The sequence below is a fragment of the Eschrichtius robustus genome, chromosome 3, assembly GCF_028021215.1.
Source record: "Eschrichtius robustus isolate mEscRob2 chromosome 3, mEscRob2.pri, whole genome shotgun sequence".
Classification (NCBI taxonomy): domain Eukaryota; kingdom Metazoa; phylum Chordata; class Mammalia; order Artiodactyla; family Eschrichtiidae; genus Eschrichtius; species Eschrichtius robustus.
The window spans coordinates 28,560,476-28,583,404 of NC_090826.1; the positions used below are offsets into that span (position 1 = coordinate 28,560,476).

Genomic DNA, 22,929 nt, shown 5'->3' on the forward strand with positions numbered 1-22,929 from the left:
GAGCCCATGAATGAGGGTTTGTTTTAGTTTTATTCATTATGCATTTTTTTTATTGTGGTAAAGTATACATAACAAAATTTACTATTTCACCCATTTTTAAGTGTAGAATTAATTGGCGTTAATAACTTTCACATTGATGTGTAAACCCTATCCATCTTCAGAGCTATTCCATTATCACAAACTGAAACTCTTTACCCATTAAATAATGACTATCCCGTTACCCCCTTGCCCCTCCCCCCAGCCCCTGGTAACCACTCAGTGAGTTCTTACTTTGGTTTTTTCATTTTTCAGTTTTAAAATTTTAATCTGTTTTTTCATTATATCTTCTGTTTCCTTGTTGAGACATTGGTCTTTCTGTTAGTTTTTCTGTCCTTAAGTTGTTTCAGAGTTTTAAATCTTTCTGTTTTCTCTCAGTGTGTGTCCCATCATAGTAGTATATTCAGATCTACCTTATTTGTGTGTGTGTTTCTATGGTGTTAAAATATACATAACATTTGCCATTTTAATCATTTTTAAGTTCAGTGGCAATAAGTATATTCAGAATATTAGGCAAACATCTTCTCCATCCATCTCCAGAACTTTCTACCTCATTCTTTGTAAAGTCTGCGTAGAATTCCATAGTATAATGTGTATTAATATATAACTTAATCGTTTCCCTGCATAGGGACTTTTTAATAATTTTTCATAGTTGAAAATAATGTGGCAAAAATGTCTATCCTGCCTGTTTTTAAAAATAAGCTTTTATCTGTTATTTTGTTCCCAGGGACAGTTCTGGAAGTTAGGTTATTTGTAAAGGGTGTGTGTGTGTGTGTGTGTGTGTGTGTGTGCGCGTGTGCGTGTGTTGGCTAAGATAAAGATCTTTATTGTGTTTTCAGTTGTTGCCATTTTGTTTTTAAAAAATTATATTAGGCCACTTCAGCGGGGTGTGCTCTGTGGCCGCAGGCAGACTGGCCTGCATAGGTCTGGTCCCCCGCGTCTGTGCTTCCTGGCTCTGAGGCGGTCAATGGGACGGAGCGCTGCGGAGCAGGAGGTGGTGCCCGTCGAGGGGCTGGGGCAGCACGAGAGCCCGCCGAGAGGCTTGGGTATGGCGGGCCCCAGACCTGAGGCCTGCCCCCCAGGGAGCAGCCTGGTTGCAGGCTATGGGGACGGAGTGGGGCTGCTGCCGCCATGAGCTGTGAGCCCCGTGCTTCCACCACCGCCACCTCGGCCCCTCTCGAAGCGCTGGGCAGCTCGGGAACACAGCCCTAGAGCAGCTCTGCTCGGTCCTCAAAGTGTTGTTAATAACAGTGCTTGTAGTGGAAGGTACTGCTGTGGCCAAAAGACCCAAGATGGACAAACTATTGGAATCAAGCACATTCCTGCAACCCAGTGTGGGATTGGGGTTTGAACCAGCAATGGAGGCCATTTTACTTCACCAAAGTATCCTGACTCATATCCACCAGACAAAGAATATATCTACATTTTGGAAGCTGCTCCATGTCAGAAAACAGAGTTGACCTTTGATGAACATTATTATTATAGAACCATCATTTGAAAGTCGGTTTGATCACTTGGAAGTTCAAGATGGGCCGTTTGGTTTCTCTCCACTTGTAGATCGTTACTGTGCTGTGAAAAGCCCTCCATTAATTAGATCACCAGGGAGATTCATGTGGATTAAGTTCAGTTCTGATGAAGAACTTGAAGGACTGGGATTTCCATCAAAGTATTCGTTTATTCCAGATCCAGACTTTACTTATCTAGGAGATTGCCAGTTTGAGCTGTCAGAAGCTGACGGAATAGTACGTTCTAGTCAGGTAGAACAAGAGGAAAAAAACAAAACCGGGCCAAGCAGTTGATTGCATACGGATGATTAAAGCTACTCCAAAAGCTAAGCTGACATGGAAAGTGGATCAAGGGACTTCCATGGTGGCACAGTGGTTAAGAATCCACCTACCAATGCAGGGGACATGTGTTGGAGCCCTGGTCTGGGAAGATCCCACATGCTGCAGAGCAACTAAGCCCATGCACCACAGCTACCGAGCCTGCGTTCTAGAGCCCGCAAACCACAACTACCGAGCCTGCGTGCTCTAGGGCCCGTGAGCCACAACTGCTGAGCCCGTGTGCCGCAAGTACTGAAGCCCGCACACCTAGAGCCTGTGCTCCACAAGAGAAGCCAGAGAAGCCACTGCAATGAGAAGCCCGCGCACTGCAACGAAGAGTAGCCCCCGCTCGCTGCAACTAGAGAAAACCCACACGCAGCAACGAAGACCCCACGCAGCCAAAAATAAATAAATAAATAAATAAATTTATTTAAGAAAAGAGTTATATTCAAAGTGTATATATTTTAATTGTGTACATAGTATAACTTATTTGGGCTTACAATTTTATTTTATGTTTATCAGAGTGATACATGATTATTTAAAATTTTGAATATTACGTAAGTGCTTATAATTGAGATTATATATATCAATTTTTCTATATACACACCTATGTAATTTATGCATACATACAGTTATTATATATTCTTGGTTTAAAGAGATATGTTTCAGGTGTATGTATGTCCTTTCAAAAAGGGAGCAGCTAATCTTTAAATAATTCTAAAACAGCGTTTATAGAATTTCATTAGTTAAGAGTTTTACAGACAAATGATTGAGTTCATCCAGTTTCTCTAGCTAGGAAATTTTATATAGATTGTCTTTTCCTCACTTTTGGAAAGAGAGAGCACATATAGACATATCTCAGAGATATTGTGTGTTCAGTTCCAGATCATTGTAATAAATCGAATATATCAATAAAGCAACTCACGTGAATTTTCGGTTTCCTAGTGCATATGAAAGTTATATTTATACTGTATTATAGTCTATTGTGTGCAATAGCATTGTATCTGAAAAAACAATATGCATACCTTAATTTTAAAATACTTTATTGCTTAAAAATGCCAACCATTATCTGAGCATTCAGCAAATCATATTCTTTCTGGTGGAAGGGCCTCCTGCCTTGATGTTGATGGCTGCTGACTGAATAGGGTGGTGATTGCTGAAGATTGTGGCAACTGTGGCAATTTCTTAAAATAAGACAGCAGTTAAGTTTGCTGCATGAATTGACCCTTCCTTTCACAAACGATTTCTCTCTAGCATGTAATGCTGTTTGATAGCATTTTACCCACAGTAAAATTTCAATATTGGAGTCGTTCCTCTCAAATCCTATCACTACTTTATCAACTAAGTTTATATGATGTTCTAAGTCCTTTGTTGTTATTTCAACAGTCTTCACAGCATCTTCACCAGGAGTAGATTTCTTCTCAAGAAACCACTCTTTTGCTCATCCCTAAGGAGTGACTCCTTGTTGGCTATAATTTCATCATGAGATTGCAGAAATTCAATCACATTGTCAGGGTCCAATTCTAGTTCTGTTTCTCTTGCTGTTTCTACCACATCTGCAATTACTTCCTCCACCAAAGTCTTAAACCCTTCAAAGTCATCCAAGAAGGTTGAAATCAACTTCCTCCAAACTCCTGTTAATGTTGATATTTTGACCTCTTTCCATGAATCATGAATGTTCTTAATGACATCTGGAATGGTGAATCCTTTCCAGAAGGCTTCCAGTTGGCTTTGCCCAGATCCAGCAGAGGAAATCACTGTCTATTGCAGCTATAGTCTTATGAAATGTATTTCTTAAGTAATAAGACTTGAAAGCCACAGTGACCTCTTGATCCATGGGCTGCAGAATGAATGTTGTGTTAGCAGACACGAAACAACATTAATCTCCATTGGAGCTCTTGAGTGACCAGATGCATTGTCAGTGAGCAGTAATATTTTGAAAGGAATTTTTTTTTTCTGAGCAGTAGGTCTCGACAGTGGGCTTAAAATAGTCAGTAAACCATCTTTTCAACAGATGTGCTGTCATCTAGGCTTTGTTGTTGTATTTGTAGAGCGCAGGCAGAGTAGATTTAGCATAATTCTTAAGGGCGCTTGGATTTTCAGAATGGTAAGTGAGCTCTGGCTTCAACTTCAAGTCACCAGCTACATTAGCCCCTACACGAATCAGCCTGTCCTTTGAAACTTTGAAGCCAGGCATTGACTTCTCTAATTATGAAAGTCCTGGATAGCATATTATTCCAGTAGAAGGCTGTTTCATCTACCTTGAAAATCTGCTGTTTAGTGTAACCAACTTCATTAATTATCTTAGATCTTCTGGATAACTTTCTGCAGCTTCTACATCAGTACTTGCTGCTTCACCTTGTCCTTTGGTGTTATGGAGATGACTTCTTTCCTTAAACCCCATGAACCAACCTCTGCCAGCTTCAGTCTTTTTTCTGTGGCTTTCTCACCTCTCTCAGCCTTCATAGAACTGAAGATAGAGTTAGAGCCTTGCTCTGGATTAGGCTTTGGCTTAAGGGAGTGTTGTGGCTGCTTTGATCTTCTCTCCAGACCACTAAAACTTTCTCTGTATCAGTACAGTAATAAGGCTCTTCTGCATTCCTATCATTCGTGTGTTCACTGGAGTAGCACTTTTTATTTCCTACAATTATTTCTCCTTTGCATTCATATCTTAGCCAACTGTTTGGTGCAAGAAGCCTAGCTCTTGCCCTATCGGCATTTGACATGTCTTCCTCACTAAGCTTAATCATTTCTAGTTTTTGATTTAAAACGAGAGGTGTGCAGCTCTTCCTTTTACTTGAACACTTAGAAGCGATTGTTGGGTTATTAACTGGCCTAGTTTCAATATTGTTGTGTCTCAGGGAACAGGGAGGCCTGAGGAGAGGGAGAGAGGGGGGGGATGGCTGGTTAGTGGAGCAGTCAGGACACACACACTTATCAGTTAAATTCACTGTCTTATATAGCTGTAGTTCATGACACCCTGAAAAAATTACAATGTTAATATCAAAGGTCACTGATCACAGATCACCGTAAAAATAATAATGAAAAAATTGAAATATTGTGAGAATTACCAAAATGTGACACAGAGACAGAAAGTGAGAAGCTTTTGGAAAAAGAGTGCTGATAGGCTTACTTGATGCAGGGTTGCCACAAATCTTCAATTTGTAAAAAACTCAATGTGTAAAGTGCAATAAAATGAAGCATAATAAAACAAGGTATGCCTGTATGCATTTAACAAAAAGTTCATTTAAAATGACAAATAACTCTCGTTTTTTTCTTTTTTAAAAAAATCTTTATTTATTTATTTATTTTTGGCTGCGTTGGTTCTTCGTTGCTGCGCGTGGGCTTTCTCTAGTTGCAGCAAGCGGGGGCTACTCTTTGTTGTGGTGCATGGGCTTCTCATTGCGGTGGCTTCTTTTGTTGTGGAGCACGGGTTCTAGGCTCTTGGGCTTCAGTAGTTGTGGCACACGGCCTCAGTAGTTGTGGCTCGCGAGCTCTAGAGTGCAGGCTCAGTAGTTGTGGCACACGGGCTTAGTTGCTCTGTGGCATGTGGGATCCTCCCGGACCAGGGATCGAACCCATGTCCCCTGCATTGGCAGGTGGATTCTAAACCACTGCGCCACCAGGGAAGTCCCAACTCTCGTTTTTTTATAAGGTGAATGATCTAGAAATACTACGTTTTCCATCTTGTTAGACATATTTTTATTGGTTTCTTTTTACTGGTCTGTCAGATTATCTGGGATTAACATAACATGACACAGTAAATTAGGTGTGAGAACTAAGAACTATGAAAATTTAGTTAAAAATTATTTTTTAACTAAAAATAATTTTTTTTAGTGACGATTTAAGTTTGATCCTTCTGGCCTCTACCTATATTATCTTGTTTAATATATTAAATGTTACACTTAAGTATAATTACATACAATCTTATTATCATACATTAATTGTGGCTTTGGAAAAAACACAGAAAACTTAGATTTTGTAAATGTCTTTCGTGATAGAAAAAGTTAGTGGGTTATCACTAAAGGAATTAATATTTTAATTTCAATTAAACTTGAACTGCCTGGGCTTGCTTTTAAGTTATTCTTTAAATAGAAGTGCTTGATCATGTCTGGTTAGTTCTACGAGATACTCTCTCAAGAAATTTTAAATATTTAAGTCATATTTTCTTTCTAATATATATGCGTGACAGCCATTATTGGGCAGTGATGAATACACTCAACGACCAGTACAGTTTGGTGCTACTGCCTAAGGGGCCAGTAGTTGTACCCAGAATTGATTTTGTACCATTAGTGCAGATGTCAACATGGTAAAAATACAAGGAATGTCTTAGTATTACTGTGAAAATAGTTTTGACTTTGGGGGACTCCTGAAAGGATTCTGGGACCCTTATGGTCTAAGAACCACATGTAGAGAACCACTGCTTCTGGGGGTTTTCTTTTTCAAAGGTTTCTTAGATGGCGGCAGATATTTGTAGGCTGAGTAATCTTTGTTTGCCTTTGTTTTTCCATTCCACAGATACTTTGAAGCTAGACATCAATTAACTTTTCAATTTTTTGTCAATATACGATTTAGGAGATTTCTTCGGATTGATTTTTACTTTTTTGGGTTGTGGCAGTTTGCATCTTGATTGATGTGAGGGATCCGAGTTTTTTATTTTTACCTTAAATAATTGAAGAAAACTTTTATTTATTGTAAGTTTTATAATTTACAAGTTTGTATTTGTTGTAGATATTAGGAAGCAGTGAAGATATTTCCCTTGAGGGATATCACGAATTTTATCATTACTTTTTTGTTTTTTGTTTTTTGCTTTTGTTTTTTTCTGGCTGCGCTGTGCGGCCTGTGGGATCTTAATAACAGTGAATGTTATTTGTTTTGTTTTGTTTTGGCCATCTGACATGTGGGATCTTAGTTCCCTGACCAGGGATTGGACCCTCGCCCCCTGCGTTGGAAACTTGGAGTCTTAACCACTGGACTGCCAGGGAAGTCCCATGAATTTTATAATAAATGTTCCTGAGCTTCCAAATGAGGAACCAAATTTATACATCATTTTGGAGTAGAAAACTTGATGACAAAAGTATAGCTAAACAGTTTCAAACATATTATAAAGAATCATGGGAGCACATATTTTCCTTCTTCCTTAGTTTATGTTTTAGGGTAAATGTAGCATTCTGTCAATACATATTCAGATTGAAAGGAAGACATTGTCCACCTATTCAAAAATGACTTTCCTTTTTACTTTTTAAATCTGGATAGCTTAATTTTCTCATTAGCTGTTGTGAAAAAAGTCATAAAAGAAGTTATTTTAGGATGATAGCTTTTCACAGTTGAGTCTGATTTTTATTTGAAGTTTTTTTCTCTGCAATGACTGAGAATCTATACTCTGTCTATGGTGATAAATATTGTCCATTTTATTTATTAGGTTTTTGTAGCTATTTGAACAAATGTCTTTTTCATTAAAATATGCATGTTAATTAAGCAGTGAAATGATAGCATTCTGTGAATCTTTAGTAATACATTTCTATTGTCTAAGTTCAATATAATTCTGAATTTGAAATTAATTCAGTTGCTTCATTTCATAGAATTATGAATTTGTAAAATCCAGCTTACTTCAGTTGTTTCTTTTGTTTTTAAAATTAATTAATTTTTGGCTGCGTTGGGTCTTCGTTGCTGCGTGTGGGCTTTCTCTAGTTGCAGCGATTTGAGGCTACTCTTCGTTGTGGTGCGCGGGCTTCTCATTGCAGTGGCTTCTCTTGTTGCGGAGCACGGGCTCTAGGCATGTGGGCTTCAGTAGTTGTGGCATACGGGCTTAGTAGTTGTGGGTCGCGGGCTCTACAGCACAGGCTCACTAGTTGTGGTGCACGGGCTTAGTTGCTCCGCGGCATGTGGGTTCTTCCTGGACCAGGGCTCGAACCGTGTCCCCTGCATTGGCAGGCGGGTTCTTAACCACTGCACCACCAGGAAAGTCCACTTCAGTTGCTTCTAATTATAACTTTGGTTTTCTACATAGCACTTAAAAAACGCTACTAATAAGGTGTGCTGACAGTACACGAGAGATTAATTACAAACACTAAGTATACTTATAGTAAGTTGATAGTCAGTTTTGTTTTGTTGGAGAAATTAAGCCTATTTAATTTTTAGTTCATGTCAAAGTAACTTTAGTGGAAATAATTATTATATTTTACTTTACGTAAATTTTAGAATGAATAAAAATGTGAAAGGAAAAAAAAAATGTGAAAGGAGTATGGATTTGATTCCATTTTAAGGGAAGACTTGTCAATATCTTAAGTCATTTAATTGGGAAAAAAGCACCTAAGGAGAGAGAGTGAGGTCTACTTTTTTAGTGTTTTCATCAAGTTTTCAGTCTCCGTTACACCAATTTGAGTTTTTAGTTTATGCCTGGCTTGAAGTGAATTGTGAGCCTCAAGTTTGAGAGTTTGGAGAGAACTTTTAGGATATTGTAGACCAACTTCATTCATTTATATGGGTTGAAGAATTTGAGCCCCTGAAGAGTTAAGTTTCTAGCTTAAGGTCTGTTAGTGAATTAGTAGCAGAGCAGCATCTAGAAAGAAACTCTACTGATACCAACAGTCTTTCTTGAGACCTATTACATATTTGACAGCAAATATTTTCCACATCTAACTACATACTTACATTTTGTTTTCTTTGTACAGTCAGTCTTCACTTTGCAGGCTTCTGATATGCTCGAATTTCTGTTGGTATAGTTTAGTTAAAAAACACTGGTCACCTAACAACACAGTTCAGCTGTCATTTACCATGGTATGTTAACTGTGAATAATTGTGTAGTGTATAAACTTTGATGCTTGCTCTTCAGTTTACAAATCACTACATATATCAATAGATAGATGCCCATCATAATTGGTGACCAGTCACATTACTTCTCTCAAAGTCTGTTGGAGGTTGGTCACTGTGCATCTGTTATTTATTTTTTGTACAGATAGCAAAGTGTATAGATGTGTTACCTCCTTGTTTTCCAATGATAAATTCATGTGACATTTTACAAAACTGGGCAATCAAAGGAGAGAGTTGACCAGCAAAGATGGAAGTTCATCAAAGAAATGAAAGGTGATAATACTAGATCTGAAAAATTGGATGTTATAGAAGATTTGAAAATAGTGGCAGGTAGTGAAGATAGGACAAGTACTTTTTCTGTATGAAGGTTTGGTATGAACTGTATTGAAAACATGAGATGAATATAAAAAATAAGGTAAAATTGCTTCAACATCATATAGTTTAAATTGTAATAGAAGCAGATCTCAATCAGTTTGGCTAGCATTCATACCAAGCTGCATTGAAAGAAAACTAATTACAAGAAGGCTGAAGAAATTTTCATTACCAGTAAAGGCTGGTTTCATTTCAGAATCAGCATAGATTAAAGCTGCTAGAGCAGATAGGGATGCTGCTGTGAATTTTTTTCTTTTTAATTTTTATTTATTTATTTATTTATTTTTGGCTGTGTTGGGTCTTCGTTTCTGTGCGAGGGCTTTCTCTAGTTGCGGCAAGCGGGGGCCGCTCTTCATCGCGGTGCGCGGGCCTCTCACTATCGTGGCCTCTCTTGCTGCGGAGCACAGGCTCCAGACGCGCAGGCTCAGTAGTTGTGGCTCACGGACCTAGTTGCTCCGCGGCATGTGCGATCTTCCCAGACCAGGGCTCGAACCCGTGTCCCCTGCATTAGCAGGCAGATTCTCAACCACTGCGCCACCAGGGAAGCCGCTGCTGTGAATTTTACTCCCAGATTCCAAAGATTAGTTGAGCAAATAATTGATCATAAACTATTTAATGTGGGATAGGTCTGTTTTGGAAGGCAGTCTCATCAGTAATTTATGTGATGGAAGACATAGAATCATGAAGTGGTCATAAGGTGGAGAATATAGATGTAAAGTCTGAGGAACTTAGTAAAGGCAAATTTATGAACATAAATGAAAAAAAGTGATTGTGACAGAAAGGATGAAAATGTCTCAGAGGAAGTGACTGGCAAAAATATCACGTTAAAGGAATTCTTGGAAGTATATGACAAGATTGAAAGGGCAAAGGATAAAATGTTGCATGTTCTACCAAACTTGGAAAAATTTATGACATTTTGCCAAGGCTTGGAAGAGATACTTATTCTGTATCGTAAGTTATATGAGGAAAAGAAGGAGGTAAGCACTGTCTTACTTTCTTGGTAACGTTTTTACAAAGAAACAAAATACTGATTTTCAATGTTTCTTATGTTTTAAATTATAAAATAGTAAATATTACACAGTATTCTTCATTTCTCTATACATTTTAACTGACAGTAAAAGAGTCTTACATGTTTAAAAAATTTTAAATGTCACAGAACAATGTAATTTTTTCCCTTTGATTATTCAGATTGCTTTGCTTGATTTCAGATTGCAAAGTCATTGTTATGGTCCTGCACTACAGTGCAAAGTGAGCACTTCCTGTATAAAAAGTATGTTTTTCCCATAAGAATTTGTTATATTTTCCAAGTTGATAAAATGATTATAAAGATCATCAATATGAATGAATTTGAAGCTTTAAGTAAAGGATGTTTGAATTGGAGTAGCAATAGGGAAAAAAGCCTAGCATTACAGTTGTGGGGTTGAGGGAAGAGGATTGGACATTTAATTTGGAGTGGTCTGTTGCAAGCATAAAAACTATTTGACACTCCTGCTTAATTTTTGCGATTCTTGCAAATTTTAAAGTGAACTTAGGATGTTTAAGTTTTTAATATAAAATGAGTTTTAGGGCTTCCCTGGTGGCGCAGTGGTTGAGAATCTGCCTGCCGATGCAGGGGACACGGGTTCGAGCCCTAGTCTGGGAAGATCCCACATGCCGCGGAGCAACTGGGCCCGTGAGCCACAATTGCTGAGCCTGCGCGTCTGGAGCCTGTGCTCCGCAACAAGAGAGGCCGCGATAATGAGAGGCCCGCGCACCGCGATGAAGAGTGGCCCCCACTTGCCACAACTAGAGAAAGCCCTCACACAGAAACGAAGACCAACACAGCCATAAATAAATTAAAAAAAAAAAATGAGTTTTAAATACTTATTAACTAGTAAAAGTAATTCTTTTGTTCAGCAAACATTTACTGATCTTCTGTATGTTAGGCATTGTTGTAGGTGCTAGGCTTACAGCAGTATGGAACAGACACAAATCTCTCTAGACTAGAATATACTTTAACTTTCTTCCTGCTTTGAACTGATAAGAACAGGTACTACACTTGATCTTAGCCAAAAGACCGAGAAGTGATTCCCTGTTTTGAGAAATGTGGAATCTCTAATTCTTTATGAGTCTTAATTTCATTTAGGTTCTGTTGAAAGAAACTAGATTATTTTTACTTTTTGTATAACTTTAAAGGCTTTTGTGTAGACAGTGTTTATTGTTCCTTTTTTAGATAGTCTCCAAAATGGGGTTACAACTCCAGGTTTATATAACCCCTGTCAGTGAGATATTTCATGATACAGCTTCAGAGATGTGGATGGGTACTTGATTTCTTATAGAATCCCCAACTTGGGAGTAAAGTTTTTATAGTTGCTGTCATAGACGCATCTGTAGGTGTAGAGCTGGGAAAGAGTTGTGAATTCTACCTTGTTCAGGATGTTGGATGTTTGTGGATTATGTGAGATTATGGCATCGTTAAAGAGTTGTAACTTTAGTTTAGGTATGAAGGCTTAGTAGGCATTAGCTATTGATTTAAGACTGAAGAAGCTTAAACACTGCACAATGGTCTAGAGAGATGAAACTATGTGATGGATTGGGTGAGCTATAGGTTATTAGCTAGAGCATTTGCTTTGGGGATGGGGATGTAATGGGTATATCAAGGCAGGAAAAGATGAAGCAATAGAGGAAGTAGGGCCAGATTGTGGAGGGTCAGAAGTTTGGGTTTTTTTCTGGGGAGCCTTTTTCACAGCTCTATGTGCGTGTGTAGTTTTAAACTCTCAGTACCTCCATTTCTTCACCTACAAAATAGAGGTGTTAACTGTACTTACTTGATGAGATTTTGAGGAGGTTAAATTGAATTAAGTTATGTAAAGTGCTTGAAAAAGACCAGGCACAGGGTAAGGTTCTTGCTAAGTATTGACCACTAATCATTATGGTTTGTGAACCTTTGCCTCAGGTAATCTAAAAAATTCTGTAATCAGGCAGTTGATAGAAGTGATAATCACAGATGGTTAATAACTATATGGAAAGATTCTTCAAAATTTCAAAAATGAAAATGAAAGCAATTAAATGTAAATAAAACAGCAAAATGCAAATTTAAATGAGATAACATCTTTTTCCTACCAAATTGATGATGATGAATAAAACTTCATGCCAAATGGTGGAAAAGTTCTATAGTATTATATTTGGAAAAAATATCTGATCACAGAACTCTTTTTTCCTTAGGGCCCCTTGAAGGTTTTGCATAGCAAATACTGAGAAATGCAAAGTTATGATATTCACTTTATATAAAAGATATTGAGAGATTATACAACACAATGTGCTAGGGCCTATAGGTATCCCACGATAAAAAAGGTTTATCTAGAAAGTGATACTGACACATACATAAGTTAACTGTGCCATAAGTGGCTGTAAATGAAATATGAATCAAGTGCTACAGAGAAGGAGTCAAGAATTCTAAATGGGTTATCAGGAAAGGCCTTATTGAAGAGCTGTATTTTAAAGAAGCATTGGAGAGAATTCCCTGGTGGTCCAATGGTTAGAACTCCACGCTTCCACTGCTAGTGGCTCTGATTCAATCCCTGGTTGGGTAACTTAAGATCCTGCAAGCTGCGTGGTACGGCAGGAAAAAAAACAACAACTACAAAACCCAGCAGTAGCATTGGAATTTTATCAGGTATAAGTCATTACCAGTAGAAAGAAAACAATATGAGAATGGTATGATGAGAACGTTGGGTAGGAGTAAGAAAACCTTACTCCACAGAGTAATTGTTTTCAGAACGCGAATCTTCCTTCTTGCCGTCTCCTTCAGTTTTTTTTCTTAGGATAAAGTCCAGTGTCTAAACATGACTAATACTTAGGGTGACCAAACTGAGACTTTTTTTTCTTTGCTTTTTTTTTTTGGCTGCACCCTGTGGCATGCGGGATCCTAGTTCCCCGACCAGGGATCAAAACCTGCGCCCCCTGCATTGGAAGCGGGGAGTCTTAACCACTGGACTGCCAAGGAAGTCCCAAACTGAGACACTTTTGAGAGTGAAAGGGAACGCATTAACAATTACATGGGGATGAAGGCCTAAGCTGAGATGCTTTAAGCTAACTGGAATATGTGGTCACCCTGTCTGTAAAGAATGTCCAGTGTTTGGCCCATGATTTGTCCTCAGCTTTATTTTACAGTGCTGACCTGCTTTACTCCCAGAATTCTTGTCCACCTAGTCGTTCTGTTTTTTGAATTCTATATTTTTTCTCCCTCTAAGAACCTTTACATTTGCTGTTCTTTTCTTGAATCTTTTCTCCCATCTTTTCACCTGTTTTAATTCTTAGTCATCCTTCAGATCTTAAATTACGGAACAGGGTTTCTTTGTCTTTCCTGACCTCCTGTATAGGTTAGCTCATCATGGAGAGTAGTGGTTTATCTAAAACCCTAAGATGTGTTAAAAATATAAATAATAGTTCTTACTACTGATCAGTTGAAGAGAATGGAGGAAAAGTTTTGAGAGTTCTTGTTTGACTTCCAGGGTGTTGGGGCTCCTACTAAAATGAAAAAAGGTGAAAAGAGTAGGTTTTAGAGAAGAAGATGCTGAAGCACATTTGGTAGTTTTCAGTATCTGCTTAATCATTGAAAAATCCACCTTCAACTCCCTGAACTATTTTACAGCTATTGGTCTATTATTTAGTTTTCATTGAATACGTTTATCATATAAACTCTCAAATTGTTACAAATATTAAAACCAGTTTGAGAAAAGTGTTCATGGTATTAGGCATTCTAGCAATTATGTCCAGGGAATTTGTGAAGTTGTATGGAGGATCAAAGAGAAAATTAACTTTTTTAAAATAAAAATTATTGGTTTAGGATCCAATAAGATTCTTTTTTTTTAAAAAACTATTTTATTCTTGGCTGCATCGGATCTTAGTTGCGGCTCGTGGGATCTTCATTGGGGTGCGCGGGCTTCTGTCTAGTTGTGGTGTGTGAGTTTTCTCTCTCTAGTTGTGGAACGTGGGCTCTGTAGTTTGCAGCATGCGGGCTCTCTAGTTGAGGCACGTGGGCTCAGTAGTTGTGGCATGTGGGCTTAGTTGCCCCGTGGCATGTGGGAACTTAGTTCCCCGACCAGGGATTGAACCTCCGTCCCCTGAATTGGAAGGTGGACTCTTTACCACTGGACCACCAGGGAAGTCCCAATAAATTTCTAACTGTGATTTTTTTTTTTTTTTTTGGCCACGCCACGTGGCATGTGGGATTAGTTCCCTGACCAGGGATCGAACCCGGGCCCCTGCAGTGGAAGCGCAGAGTCCTAACCACTGGACAGCCAGGGAATTCCCTCTAACTGTGATTTTTTAAATGTTTAAATTTTTTTTCTTCAGGTGGCTGTGGGTGGTGTTTATCAATTCACAGTATATTGGGATTTTTAATCCCTCCAGGGTTAGGGAACTTGAGTGTTCTCTTTTGTAAGTAAAAATATACTTTATCCCTAGTGCTTAATGTTTGAAATACAGAGGGTTGAAACATTTGCCCAGTGCTTTCCTTTTATTTTAAGCAGTGGACACATTTTTACAAGTGAAATGTTGTAGTGAACCCTAATTTTTAAAACAAGGGAAGATATCTTTTATTAGTGTAATCATATTGCTCACATTTACTGTATATTTACAATTTGCTAAGTAGCATGCTAAATGCTTTTCATTTAATCATCCTAACAATCCTGGGAAGTGTAAGTATCACTATATCTATATTTTGTGGATAAGGAAATTTGAAAGTAAGCTCTTAAAGTTATTTATTTTATAAGTTTAAATATGAACAGTTATATGTTTTGAATGGGTAGAACCTATGAGACTATTTTGATAACTAAAAATGAACCGGTAATTTTTTGTCTTAAATTAATATCTATATTCATTTATTTTTTTAATTTTAATTTTAGGTTTTGTAGTATTGAGAAAATCCTTGCCCATACAAAATATTTATTATGGATTTAAAAAAAAATACTTTATTTATTTGGTTGCACCAAGTCTTAGTTGTGGCAAACGGGCTCCTCAGTTGTGGCTCCAGGGCTCCTTAGTTGCGGCATGTGGGCTCCTCAGTTGTGGCATGCGAACTCAGTTGCGGCATGCATGTGGGATCTAGTTCCCTGCATTGGGAGCTCGGAGTCTCATCCACTGCGCCACCAGGGAAGTCCCGAAGTCAGCTTGGCTTTTAAGTCCAATTAAATCTTTCATAAAACTTGAGCGATGAGTAGTACATTAATTTCAAAGCTAAATTACTATTTGTATCTAATTTCTTATTTATAAATATACAGGTTGGACAAGAAGCACCTAAACGCATTTAGCGAAATCACTATATTGTAACAAAGCTAAGTCTTATTACTTGTACATTTGTTGTCACCCCATTGGTGAGATTATAGGGCAAGCAGGTGTTCTGGAGTCCTGATGGAGTCCATAATTGAGAGTGTTGTTAGTATTACCTGCTTGTGCAATGTTAAGTGAGTAGTCACCAGCAGGTTTGAATTAAAACAAATAAAAACTAAAAAAAACACACAACCCAATCAAAAAATGGGCAGAAGATCTCAGTAGATATTTCTCCAAAGAAGACATATACATGGCCAACAGGCACATGAAAAGATGCCCAACGTCGCTAATTATTAGAGAAATGTAAATCAAAGCTACAATGAGGTATCACCTCACACCAGTCAGAATGGCCGTCCTCAAAAAGTCTACAAATAATAAATTCTGGAGAGGGTGTGGAGAAAAGGGAACCCTGCTACACTGTTGGTGGGAATGTAAATTGGTACAGCCACTATGGAGAACAATATGGAGGTTCCTTAAAAACCTAAAAATAGAGCTACCATATGATCCAGCAGTCCCACTCCTAGGCATGTATCTGGAAAAAACCCATAATTTGAAAAGATACATGCACCCCAATGTTCACTGCAGTACTATCTACAATAGCCAAGACAAGGAAGCAACCTAAATGTCCATCAACAGATGAATGGATAAAGAAGATGTACATATATACAATGGAATATAACTCAGCCATAAAAAAGAATGAAATAATGCCATTTGCAGCAACATGGATGGACCTAGAGATTATCTTACTAAGTGAAGTAAGTCAAAGATAAATATCATATGATATCACTTATATGTGGAAACAAAAAAAATGAAACAAATGAACTTATTTGCAAAACAGAAAGAGACTCACAGACTTCAAAAACAAATTTAAGGTTACCAAAGGGGAAAGGTGGATGGGAGGGATAAATCAGGAGGTTGGGATTAACATACATACTACAATATATAAAATAATCAACAAGGACCTATTATCTAGCACAGGGAACTCTACTCAATACTCTGTAGTAACCTATATGGGAAAAGAATTTGAAAAATAGATATGTGTATATGTATAACTGAGTCACTTTGCTATACACCTGAAACTAACACAACATTGTAAATCAACTATACTCCAATATAAAATAAAAAAATTTTCTAAAGAAGAAAAAACCAAAAACAACAACAAAATCAAAATGAGTCAAAGATAGACTCTCCCTTAATTGATGCTCTGCCTTATCAAGAAGTTCAAATACATAAAGAGGTTAGCACTAAAATGAGGTAACCTCATCACACAGGAAATTGTACTTGAGGGACTTCATTGTGTTAAACATATTATTTATTTAACACATTTGAATGTATATTTTAAAAATTACTGTTTAAAAAAATACTGGTATATGCCCACATAACATCTCCCTGTTAATCTTGTTTCAGTAGTGCCTTTTGGTTTTTAATACCTAAACTTCATAGAAGTATTTTTCTCAATGTGTTTTTAAAACAGCTTAATAGAGATGCAATTCATATGTCATGCAGTTCACCCATTTAAAACACATAATTCAGTAGCTGTTAGTATTTTCACAGTTGTGCAACCACATCAGCGTTAGAACATTTTCATCACCAGGAAAAGGAAAAGCAGTATTGTACAAAAAGTGCATTATCTTCAAACACTCGGATCCCCTTCTTTCTTTTTTTTTTTCTTACATATTTTCATTTATTTTTAAAATTTTTATTGGAGTCTAGTTGCTTCACAATGTTGTGTTAGTTTCTCCTGTACAGCAAAATGAATCAGCTATACATATACATATATCCCCTCTTTTTTGGATTTCCTTCCCACTTAGGTCACCACAGAGCACTGAGTAGAATTCCCTGAGCTGTACAGTAGGTTCTCATTAGTTATCTATTTTATATGTAGTATCAATAGTGTATATATGTCAATCCCAGTCTTCCAATTCATCCTACCACCCTCGGATCCCTTTCAGTGCAGACAAGTGCTTTCATTCTTTGGCTTGCAGAGTCACATCTCCCATTTCCCTTTTATTATAGAGCATAGCTCGTTGAGTGGAATGGTAGGTAGAATGACCTTTACTATTTCTTTTCTTTGCTTTCCTTTTCAGTGTTCATATCATTGAATTCAGTTATGTTAAATGTGTTTAATGAATAACGTGCACTATAATTTTTTATTTTCTCTTTTTGTTTGCTTTTGGAAACTCTGAAATTTCACCGGGATGTATCTTTTTTTTCGCTTTCTTTTTGTTATTTGGTGGACCCATTCAATCTCAAATATTCATTTATTTAGTTCAGGGAAATTTTCTTCTATTATTTCACCTGTCTATTGTTCTCTTCTTTGGATTTGCCTTTGAGATTTCTGTTACACCTAATCATTTAATCTTCCATGTTTTCATATAAAATATCTTCCAACTGTTTGACTTTTTGTTTTTTGGAAACTGATTGAGAACTCTGTCATTAGCTTGTCCAGTAAGATTTTTATTTTTGCAGCCATTTTCTTGTTTCCAAATATTTTCTCATGTCTCCTTTTCATGGCCCATCTAAATATTTTCTCATGTTTAGTTTTTTGTATCAGTGGCCTCTCAGATATCTCAGATAACCACTTAAAATATTTTTTAGAAGTTTGTTTTCTGTAAATTGTTTCCTTCTGGAGTGGTTATTCTGTTAATTCACCTTGAGCCTTCTCTTTCCCATAGTTAATTTCTTTCAGAAACCTGGGATCCTCGGTTGTCTGTCTGTTCACATTTATGAGTGTTAGCTAGCTGTCGTGTTGTTTCATCTGTAGTTATGTAGGTAGCTAGGTAGTTCTTTTTCCCTGAAGTTTTTCCCTTGAATGGGGAGATTCACTCTGTAGCTTAGTAGGCAAGGTTTATCACAAAGCTGACTTGCTTCTGTTTTTGCCTCATTGATGAGTAGAGAAGCAGGAGGTTGGAATGCTCAAACTTGCCAAAGTGAGGAGACCTTTAAAGACTAGGAGTGAAACATGCTAGTAGTGTCTCTATTAGCTTCTGGGTGGAGTTGCTGCTGCTTTACTTTTTTCCCCCCTATGTCTGTTTTAAAGGCCTGAAATTACGTCAGACTTGGCTCTGCTTCTGTCTTGGGCCCTAACATGCTGAAAAAGGAACCATTCCTGTAATATGGTTTACTTTCATTTAAACAGAAGCAGAGGGACTTCCCTGGTGGTCTAGTGGTTAAGAATCCATCTTGCAATGCAGGGGACGCTGGTTCGATCCCTGGTCAGGACACTAAGATCCCACATTCCACAGGGCAACTAAGCCCGCGCACCGCAATGAAGAGCCCAGGCGCCACAACGAAAGATCCTGCGTGCTGCAACTAAGACCCGATGCAACCAAAAAATAAATAAATAAATATTAGAGAGCAGCAGATTTCTTGCTTTAGCCTAAGAGCAAAACCTATTGATGCTGGTTGTTCTGTTCAGTTGTTTTTTTTTAATTAATTAATTTTGGTTGCGTTGGGTCTCCATTGCTGCATGCGGGCTTTCTTTAGTTGCCTCGAGCAGGGGCTACTCTTCGTTGGGTGCATGGGCTGCTCATTGCAGTGGCTTCTCTTGTTGCAGAGCATGGGCTCTAGGGCGTAGGCCTAGTAGTTGTGGCGCATGGGCTCAGTAGTTGTGGCTTGCAGGCTCTAGTGCACAGGCTCAGTAGTTGTGGCGCACGGGCTTAGTTGCTCCGCAGCATGTGGCATCTTCCTGGACCAGGGCTCGAACCCGTGTCCCCTGTATTGGCAGGCAGATTCTTAACCAATGCGCCACTAGGGAAGCCCTGTTCTGTTCAGTTTTGATTAGAAGTTTTATATAGTTCTGAATAATAAGTGTTGTTAGTAAGTTCTCAGTAAGTGTTGGATGTGTTTATTATTATTATTACAAAAGTATATGATCCTCTGTATTTTGTGATAGAAAAGTGATTTTTGAAAAATTAGTAGCTTTTTTGGATCACTTTTTTGTACACCTGAAACATTGTAAACCAACTATACTTCAGTTTTTAAAAAAACCTTAAAAAATAAAATAAGTAGCTTTTTTATAGTGAGGGCATGTATTTATGTCTTCATTTTTGGGTTGCGGGCTTTGGCCTGAGAACCCTTTTTATTCATTCTGAATTTTACTTTACTCTGTTTGGCAGTGTTTTTGTTTATGTTGTTGTGAATTCATATACTTTGGGTTGAAGATTACAGCTCTAAGGAGAGCAAGGAGGGACACTAAAGGGTATGAATGAAGAATATGATAATAATGTTGCTTTTTCTTTTTTTGCTTTTTCAGTTTGAGCAGAAAACTGGTGCAGTTTTTGATGAAATTGTAGAGAACTGTAAGTACCGTTCTAGAAAGAAACCAATCATGTCTTTAGATAGATAATAAATATGTCTAGAGAAAACATTAATCTATAACAGTGATTAGTTAGGGCTAATTAATGTGATGGTCCAATTTGATTTAAGTTTAGATCTTATCACACCCTGTTAGTATTTTAATAAAGTTAATCTGAATTGTAAGAATCTTACTCTTTTCTTTAAATATTTTACTCTCATAGTTATTAATGTTGAAATATAACCATGCTTTGTGTATGTGTGGATCATATTGAACTTATCACTCAGTAAAGGTTTCTACTTTGTTTACAGGGTCTCTTAATTTTCTCTTCATATTTTTTCCATTGTTATATGGTTTTCTTAAAAGAAACTTTGTTTCTTAGATTATAAAAGTAATACATTCTATTTTATAATACAAAAATGAATAAAGCAGAAAATAAAAGCCTTTACCATTCTCCAAGGAGAATCAGTTTTAAACGTGTAATATATATCTTTCCAGACTTTTTTCTATGAATGTAAGTGTATATCTCTATGTGATGGGTGGGGATTTATGTATCCTATGAATGCTGTTCTTGCTTTTTTCATACAACTGCCTAGATACGTTCTATGTCAGTGGATATGGACCTATTGCATCCTTTTTAGTGGGTACTCAGTATTTTATTGTATGGCTGTACTATAAGTTAATCAGATTCCTCTTTTACATGTGTGTATATTATTTTCAACTTTTTACTATTACAAACAATATTAAGTATGCATTTCTATACACATCTTTGTCTACTTGCTGAAGTGTTTTTGTAGGATAAATTCTAAGGATAGACTTTTTCTTCCAGCTTTATTGACATATAATTGACATAATGTTTTGACTTACATACATGGTGAAATGATTACCACAATAAGTTTAGTGAATCTAAGAATAGAATTGATGAATCATCAAAGGATGTTTATGAAGGATAAATTTTATCATCTAGAATTCCTGAGTCAAGTGGAATGTTCATTTCTTTTGTTTTTTGTTTACTTTCACCAGAAGGATCTGTGAGTACCTTCTTTCTCTTTGGAATTAGTTTGTTTATATTTTTTGAGTGATAACAGTTTTCAGACTACATGTTGAGAAGAAAATAGCTCTCCTGATCCTCATTGGGTTTAGTTATTGAATATCCTTTTTGTTGCATGTAAGCAAGAAAAATAGACTCTTGCTCGCTTATCCAGAAAAAAACTTTAGAAGTATATTGAGGTATTTCACAGAATTTAGGGAGGAGGTAAAGAACAAATTTCCTCCAGGGAACTCAGTGAAATGTGATTGTGGGCCTGCTCTCTCTAGTGCTGCCAGAAAGCAGTTATGCTCCAATGACTTTTAGTCTTTCTTTTTATCCATTTTAGATTTTAAGTTCCTAGGAAGATTATGATTGGGCCAGCTTGCATCCGATGTTTATCTTTGAACCAGTCATCTGTGGTCAGGGGGAACAGGATCAAAAAATAAAACATGGCTGTTAGAAGGTATCCCTCAGGCATTATGTCTCACTTTTAGCAAATAATTTTTGATTTCCTGCTTCTGGATATGCCTTTGCTCAAGTCTGTATACTAGTAATAGAAATTAATCAAATAGCTTTCTAATGATGGTTTTAATCTGATGCTTTATTTGTTAAAGATGTTGCAGTAACAACAATCTTAAAGTGGTAGCAGAAATCTTAAGGCAGTAACCAAGCTGCTATACAATGGGTCTGTACACACAACATTTGGGTTTATGTTTCTGGTGCCTGGTGCTTTTTTTGCTTCATCCCTGCAAACATTTTTAGGCTGGAGGTTTACAAGCAGGGGATTTTATACCAAATGTTAAGTGCAAATGGTGTGGTAAAGATTACCTTTATCTCCCCCTTTCTGGTAGTTTATAATTAAGGGGCTGTTGAAGGCAGAGAAGTGACTAGCTTGGAAGAGGAGACTGGCCTCCCTCTGTGAAGGGAACTCAGGAACACAGACACCTATTCAGGAGAGATAAGGGCAGACTGCTACATAGATGGTATTCAGGAAGTGCTTGATTCCAAAGATGGTCATTTGAGGCCTACCATTTTGTCTTGATGTCGATGTCCAGAAAAAAAGGAGATTCACTGTTTCTCAGGCAAGTGCATCAGAATGTTTGTGTAATACCAGACTTACCATATGTTCATTGCCCAAGACCACCAGGATGTGCGGCTTCACATATTTGGTTTTATAGATCAAGTTCAGCCCTTCTAGGGCACCATCCTTCTGAAACTTTCAGCAGACTATAGTGTCTGCTAATTATTGGGACACATAAACTGATAGAATGTAACTCCATCAGTGAGGACTTTGGGAAATTTGGTTTAAACATGAAAAAGTTGAATTGACTTTCCAAATATGTAGTGTTTTCAGTGAAAGGGATTTAAAAGAAAAAAGCCTTCAATATTTTATGCAAATCAAAAGAGAGAGGAGGGTTGTCCAACTTCCGGTTCATCGTTTGGAGGATTTGTGCTGTGGATTATTCAAGATAACATGGTGATAGTGGAAGTGACTGATATATGGTGCATTACCCTAATTCATGTTCCCTTAACCAATGCCAGTTTATGTGAAGTTTGAAAGAAGTTCAGATAGAATAGAGAGGGAATTCCCTGGTGGTCCAGTGATTAAGACTCTGCGCTCCCAATGCAGGGGCCCGGGTTCCATCCCTGGTCAGGGAACTAGATCCCGCATGCCGAAACTAAGAGTTCGCATGCGCAGCTCAAGATCCCACATGCCGCAACTAAAAAAGATCCCACACGTGGCCATGAAGATTTCACATGCCGCAACTAAGACCTGGCGCAGCCAAATAAATAAATAAATATTAGAAAAAAATAGAATAGAGAGATTTAAAAATTTTCTTTATTGAAGTATAGTTGATTTACAATGTTGTGTTAATTTCTGAATTGCCCCCTAGTTCACTGGAATCACAGGTTTTGAATTATAATTGTTATTTGGTAGAATAAAGGAATAATTGATAAAAGAGATTTCTGTGCATTAATTTTGTATCCTGCTACTTTACAAAATTCATCGATTAGCTCTAGTAGTTTTTTGGTAGCATTTTTAAGATTCTCTATGTGTAGTATCATGTCACCTGATGTGATTTTAAATGGTTTTTTTTTTAAACTTTCTTTTTGTGATTTCATTGTTAGCGTAAAGAAATGCAACAGATGTCTTTACATTAAGCTTGTATCCTTTTACCTTGCTGAATGCATTTATTAGTTCTAATAGTTTTTGTGTGGAGTCTTTAGGGTTTTCTATATAGAGT

General features: G+C 37.3%; 1 protein-coding gene and 2 pseudogenes across 3 annotated transcripts in view; 2 read left to right on the forward strand and 1 right to left on the reverse strand.

Annotated features, from left to right (window-relative positions):
• ZMYM4 (zinc finger MYM-type containing 4) overlaps positions 1-22,929 on the forward strand; it is a 175,596-nt gene that overhangs the window by 54,811 nt on the left and 97,856 nt on the right. For 2 of the 3 annotated variants that reach the window (XM_068539484.1, XM_068539485.1), the window contains exon 2: positions 19,612-19,657. The exons of the other annotated variant lie outside the window; for it this stretch is intronic. In XM_068539484.1, the coding sequence (XP_068395585.1) occupies positions 19,612-19,657 (46 nt within the window). The remainder of the gene's footprint in view (positions 1-19,611; positions 19,658-22,929) is intronic. 3 annotated transcript variants of the gene reach the window in all.
• LOC137761687 (neuropilin and tolloid-like protein 2 pseudogene) lies at positions 1,004-11,352 on the forward strand (annotated as a pseudogene).
• LOC137763236 (U2 spliceosomal RNA) lies at positions 10,977-11,112 on the reverse strand (annotated as a pseudogene).